The sequence below is a fragment of the Entelurus aequoreus genome, linkage group LG12, assembly GCF_033978785.1.
Source record: "Entelurus aequoreus isolate RoL-2023_Sb linkage group LG12, RoL_Eaeq_v1.1, whole genome shotgun sequence".
Lineage (NCBI taxonomy): Eukaryota > Metazoa > Chordata > Actinopteri > Syngnathiformes > Syngnathidae > Entelurus > Entelurus aequoreus.
The window spans coordinates 4,502,270-4,509,126 of NC_084742.1; the positions used below are offsets into that span (position 1 = coordinate 4,502,270).

At 41.0% G+C, this 6,857-nt stretch overlaps 1 protein-coding gene across 1 annotated transcript; it reads left to right on the forward strand.

The window, feature by feature from the left end:
- Positions 1 to 5,535: 5,535 nt before the first annotated feature.
- LOC133662644 (achaete-scute homolog 3) lies at positions 5,536 to 6,198 on the forward strand. The gene has a single exon (XM_062066761.1). It carries the CDS (start codon positions 5,536 to 5,538, stop codon positions 5,935 to 5,937), a length of 402 nt encoding a protein of 133 aa, XP_061922745.1. The 3' UTR covers positions 5,938 to 6,198.
- Positions 6,199 to 6,857: the final 659 nt, after the last annotated feature.

The window sequence follows — 6,857 nt, forward strand, 5'->3', positions numbered from 1 at the left end:
TGTTGACATTTCACATTCAGACGTCTGATGATTTTTTTTTGGATTTGGACTGTTTTTGCTGTATTCTGTCAACCACACACATCTGAGCGTTTGCAATATTTAGAAATGCATGGAAAATAAAACAAAACATCTGTATAAATGTGGCATTTATTCAAGAAAAAACAGTCAATGAAAGAGACTTATTTTGAGACTTAGACTTCCTTTTATTGTCATTCAAATTTGAACTTTACAGTACAGATAAGAACGAAATGTATTTGCATTAGATCGCTGTAGTGCAGGATAAAAGAGCAATAAGGTGCAAACAAGACCAAGGAGATCATCGTTGACTTCAGGAAGCACCAGTCCAGCCACGCTCCACTCTTCATCAACAGCACAGAGGTGGAGATAGTAAGCAGCACCAAGTTCCTGGGGGTGCAGATAACTGGCAACATGACCTGGTCCCTACACACCGAAGCTCTTGTGAAAAGAGCTCAGCAGCGCATGCACTTTTTGCGTCGGATGAAAAGAGCACAGCTCCCTCCCCCCATTCTCACCACATTCTACAGAGGCACTATAGAGAGCCTGCTGACCAACTACATCTCAATCAATCAATCAATCAATGTTTATTTATATAGCCCTCAATCACAAGTGTCTCAAAGGGCTGTACAAGCCACAACGACATCCTCGGTACAGAGCCCACATACGGGCAAGGAAAACTCACCCCAGTGGGACGTCAATGTGAATGACTATGAGAAACCTTGGAGAGGACCGCATATGTGGGTACTCTGTCTGGACTGGAGCCTGCAGTGCCTCAGACTGGAAGTCTCTCCAGAGAGGGGTGAGGACGGCGGAAAAGATCATCAGGACTCCTCTTCCTCCTATCCAGGAGATCGCGAAAAGCCGCTGCCTGACCAGGGCTCAGAAAATCTGCAGAGACTCCTCCCACCCCACCAAGGACTGTTTTACTGCTGGACTCTAGAAAGAGGTTCCGTAGCCTCCGAAGCAGAACCTGGTCTGTAACAGCTTCTTCCCTCAGGCCGTGAGACTCTTGAATGCATCATAATAATCCCCTCAACTCCCTCCAAAATGGATTAACTCACTGGAATAAAAAAGACAATATAACATACATCCATAAACATGGATGCATATGTACATTAAAGGCCTACTGAAACCTACTACTACCGACCACGCAGTCTGATAGTTTATATATCAATGATGAAATCTTAACATTGCAACACATGCCAATACGGCCGGGTTAACTTATAAAGTGACTTTTAAAACTTCCCGGGAAATATCCGGCTGAAACGTCGCGGTATGATGACGTATGCGCGTGACGAAGTCCGAGTAACGGAAGTTATGGTACCCGTAGAATCCTATACAAAAAGCTCTGTTTTCATTTCATTATTCCACAGTATTCTGGACATCTTTTGCAATTTGTTTAATGAACAATGAAGGCTGCAAATAAGACAGTTGTAGGTGGGATCGGTGTATTAGCAGTGGACTACAGCAACACAACCAGGAGGACTTTGTTGGAGCGCTAGCCGCCGACCTCACCTTGACTTCCTACGTCTCCGGGCCGCCAAACGCATCGGGTGAAGTCCTTCGTCCTTCTGCCGATCGCTGGAACGCAGGTGAGCACGGGTGTTGATGAGTAGATGAGGGCTGGCTGGCGTAGGTGGAGAGCTAATGTTTTTAGCATAGCTCTGTGAGGTCCCGTTGCTAAGTTAGCTTCAATGGCGTCGTTAGCACAGCATTGTTAACCTTCGCCAGCCTGGAAAGCATTAACCGTGTATTTACATGTCCACGGTTTAATAGTATTGTTGATTTTCTATCTATACTTCCAGTCAGGGGTTTATTTCTTTTGTTTCTATATGCAGTTAAAGCACGATGCTATCACGTTAGCTCGTAGCTTAAGCATTTCGCCGATGTATTGTCGTGGAGATAAAAGGCACTGAATGTCCATTTCGCGTTCTCGACTCTCATTTTCAAGAGGATATAGTATCCCAGGTGGTTTAAAATACAAATCTGTGATCTAGAATAGAAAAAGGAGAGTGTGGAATCCAATGAGCCAGCTTGTACCTAAGTTACGGTCAGAGCGAAAAAAGATACGTCCATCACTGCCTCTCAAGTCCTTCACTGTAACGTTCCTCATCTACGAATCTTTCATCCTCGCTCAAATTAATGGGGTAATCATCACTTTCTCGGTCCGAATCTCTCTCGCTCCATTGTAAACAACGGGGAATTGTGAGGAATACTAGCTCCTGTGACGTCACGCTACTTCCGCTACAGGCAAGGCTTTTTTTTATCAGCGAGCAAAAGTTGCGAACTTTATCGTCGATTTTCTCTACTAAATCCTTTCAGCAAAAATATGGCAATATCGCAAAATGATCAAGTATGACACATAGAATGGATCTGCTATTCCCGTTTAAATAAATAAAAATCATTTCAGTAGGCCTTTAACTTATTTATTTATTTATATATGCACCTTATTGCTCTTTTATCCTGCACTACCATGAGCTAATGAAATGAAATTTCGTTCTTATCTGTACTGTAAAGTTCAAATTTGAATGACAATAAAAAGGAAGTTTAAGATATGAATAAATAGATTACTGTACAGATAAATATATTGCACTTTTGCATCCACGTTTATGGATGTATGTTATATTGTCTTTATATTCCGGCGAGTTCATCCATTTTTGGGGGAAATTGAGGGGATTATTATGATGCATTCAAGAGTCTTATGGCCTGAGGGAAGAAGCTGTTACAGAACCTGGAGGTTCTGCTATACGGAGACTGTGGAACCTCTTTCTAGAGTCGAAGAGTGATAACAGTCCTTGGTGGGGGTGGGAGGAGTCTCTGCAGATTTCCTGAGCCCTGGTAAGGCAGCGGCTTTTTGCGATCTCCTGGATAGGAGGAAGAGGAGTCCTGATGATCTTTTCCGGCGTCCTCACCACTCTCTGCAGAGACTTTCAGTCTGAGACACTGCAAGCTCCAGTCCAGACAGAGATGCAGTTGGTCAGTATAGCTGGGGTATGGTATGGTCCTGGGCATGATGTTAAAGTGCATCCGGCAGTGGAGGCTCCTCCTCTATGGGGTTTTGGGGCACTAGGAGGTTAACCCCTTTACTACTGTTACCCCAGGTGGCCCTTGGCAAAGGCCTAGTACCTGACTGCCCCCTAGCCAGGGATACGGTGAAGACCTCAACGGCGGAGCAGGCGTAAGACGGTAGATTTAAGAACTACCACAACAGCTACAATGGCGGAAGAAGGCTGCAGCAGAAAAGGGTCCCCAATCGTCTTGGACTCCATGCCACTGGACCCTGACCCGATTGATTGAAACTTTTATTAGTAGATTGCACAGTACAGTACATATTCCGTACAATTGACCACTAAATGGTAACTCCCGAATAAGTTAATCAACTTGTTTAAGTCGGGGTCCACGTAAATCAATTCATGGTACAGTCATCACACAAGTTAATCATCAGAGTATATCCATTGAATTATTTACATTATTTACAATCCGGGGGGTGGGATGAGGAGGGTTTGGTTGATATCAGCACTTCAGTCATCAACAATTGCATCAACAGAGAAATGGACATTGAAACAGTGCAGGTCTGACTTGGTAAGATATGTACAGCGAGCAGTCAACATAGTGAGCTCAGAAAGCATAAGAACAAGTATATACATTTGATTATTTACATTTGGTTATTTACAATCCGGGGAGGAGGGATGTGGAGGGGGGAGGGTGTTAGTCAAGGGTTGAAGTTGACTGGAGGTGTTCTTTTAGTGCGGTTTTGAAGGAGGATAGAGATGCCCTTTCTTTTACACCTGTTGGGAGTGCATTACATATTGATGTGGCATAGAAGGAGAATGAGTTAATGCAGGGGTCACCAACCTTTTTGAAGCCAAGAGCTACTTCTTGGGTACTGATTAATGCGAAGGGCTACCAGTTTGATACACACTTAAATAAATTGCCAGAAATAGCCAATTTGCTCAATTTACCTTTAACTCTATGTTATTATTAATAATTAATGATATTCACACTTAATTGAACGGTTTAAAAGAGGAGAAAACACGAAAAAAATGACAATTAAATTTTGAAACATAGTTTATCTTCAATTTCGACTCTTTAAAATTCAACCGAAAAAAAGAAGAGAAAAACTAGCTAATTTGAATCTTTTTGAAAAAATTACAAAAAGAATTTATGGAACATCATTACTAATTTTTCCTGAATAAGATTAATTTTAGAATTTTGATGACATATTTTAAATAGGTTAAAATCCAATCTACACTTTGTTAGAATATATAACAAATTGGACCAAGCTATATTTCTAACAAAGACAAATCATTATTTCTTCTAGATTTTCCAGAAAAAACATTTTAAAAGAAATTCAAAAGACTTTGAAATAAGGTTCAAATTTCATTCTACAGATTTTCTAGATTTGCCAGAATATTTTTTTTGAATTTTAATCATAATAAGTTTGAAGAAATATTTCACAAATATTCTTCGTCGAAAAAACAGAAGCTAAAATGAAGAATTAAATTAAAATGTGTCTATTATTCTTTATAATAAAAAAAATAAATGTATTTGAACATTGATTTAAATTGTCAGGAAAGAAGAGGAAGGAATTTAAAAGGTAAAAAGGTATATGTGTTTAAAAATCCTAAAATCATTTTTAAGGTTGTATTTTTTCTCTAAAATTGTCTTTCTGAAAGTTATAAGAAGCAAAGTAAAAAAATTAATGAATTTATTTAAACAAGTGAAGACCAAGTCTTTAAAATATTTTCTTGGATTTTCACATTCTATTTGAGTTTTGTCTCTCTTAGAATTAAAAATGTTGGGCAAAGCGAGACCAGCTTGCTAGTAAATAAATAACATTTAAAAAATAGAGGCAGCTCACTGGTAAGTGCTGCTATTTGAGCTATTTTTAGAACAGGCCAGCGGGCGACTCATCTGGTCCTTACGGGCTACCTGGTGCCCGTGGGCACCGCGTTGGTGACCCCTGAGTTAATACCTTTGTTAGATCGGAATCTGGGTTTAACGTAGTTAGTGGAGCGTCAAGGATCGTGTGGTGACTGTCTGTGCACCAGTCTCCCCACGTAAAACAAAGTCATGCACAGGCATCCTCCATAAAGGGATACACCCCTACCAGGAGGTTCAAGTGACCGCCGATGATGGTCAGTAGGCTCTCTCTAGTGCCTGCGTAGAATGTGGTGATTTTTAAGAACGTCCTGCAAAACCAGTCAGAGAGTCTCTAAATGACAGGAGGTTTTGTTGTTTTGAAGTCAGGGTTGGTCTCCGGGTAGCAAGAGTAAGTTATCTGGGTAGCAGATCTCCTCCTAAGATCACACCCACCAGTGCGTGTATTGGCACCACAGCTCGAAAATAGTGCAACAACTTGTCAGAATCATCCAAGTCCTTCTTGAGAAGCGGCTTACTCCTCGTGCAAAAGAACGTTTTCAAACTCGGGATGAACTTGAAGCGTCATTAAAAAAGGTACGTTTCTTGTTTTGTGAATATATTTGCAACTATTTATGATGAACACATTTGCAGAGAATGTCGTACAATAATGAGCCGGCGGAGCATGTTCCGTGTATCCCTCCGCTGGCCCTCCACTGCTTCCCTGTGGACTTCAGCGGGCCGTATCACCACTTCTGCTTCCCCTTCCACGGCCGCCGGTTCCCACCTGCAGGACTACACTATTACCCGTGTCGGGGGTGTTGTGAGTATTCATTCGAACCCGCGTTTATCCGCAAAAGGAACGAGAGGGAGCGGCACCGGGTGCGCTGCGTCAACGAGGGCTACGTGCGCCTCCGGCAGCATCTCCCGCAGGAGTTGGAGGACAGGCGGCTCAGTAAGGTGGAGACGCTGCGGGCGGCCATTGACTATATTAAACATCTGCAGAGACTTTTGGAAATGGACGTAAACCGGATGCAAATATCACAAGAAGGTCTCTGAGGACATTGTTTACAACAGTTAAATGGTGATATTATTGTTCAGTTTGAAGGTTAGCAGTCTGAAATCTCGCCAGGGAGTTAAAAAAAACAACAATATTGCATTGTGTTTGTCAGTATAGACCAGGGGTCGGCAACCCAAAATGTTGAAAGAGCCATATTGGACCAAAAATTCAGAAACAAATCTGTCTGAAGCTACAAAAAATTAAATTCCATATTACACATAGTGTGTTATGAGATATACATTGAATTAAGAGGACTTAAAGGAAACTAAATGACCTCAAATATACCTACAAACGAGGCATAATGATGCTATATGTACATGTAGCTAGCCTAAATAGCATGTTAGCATCGATTAGCTGCAGTGACCAAATATGCCCGATTAGCACTCCACACAAGTCAATAACATCAACAAAACTCACCTTTGTGCATTCACGCACAACATTAAAAGTTTGGTGGACAAAACGAGACAGAAAAAGATGTGGCATAAAACACGTCCTAGAAAGTTATACATGTATACAAACTAAGGTGAGTTCAAGGACCGCCAAATTGAGTAGGACAAAACGGCGCTCGCCAAATACTCGAATCAGTGAGGCATGTTTAATGGGGATGTCCGATAATGGCTTTTTGCCGATATTCCGATATTGTCCAACTCTTTAATTACCGATACCGATATCAACCGATACCGATATATACAGTCGTGGAATTAACACATTATTATGCCTAATTTGGACAACCAGGTATGGTGAAGATAAGGTCCTTTTTTTAAAATAAAATAAAATAAGATGAATAAATTAAAAACATTTTCTTGAATAAAAAAGAAAGTAAAACAATATAAAAACAGTTACATAGAAACTAGTAATGAATGAAAATGAGTAAATTGAACTGTTAAAGGTTAGTACTATTAGTGGACCAGCAGCACGC

Bases quoted from the DNA above. Each gene is read 5' to 3' on its own strand.
- LOC133662644 (XM_062066761.1), top strand. From the start codon at position 5,536: ATGTCGTACAATAATGAGCCGGCGGAGCATGTTCCGTGTATCCCTCCG.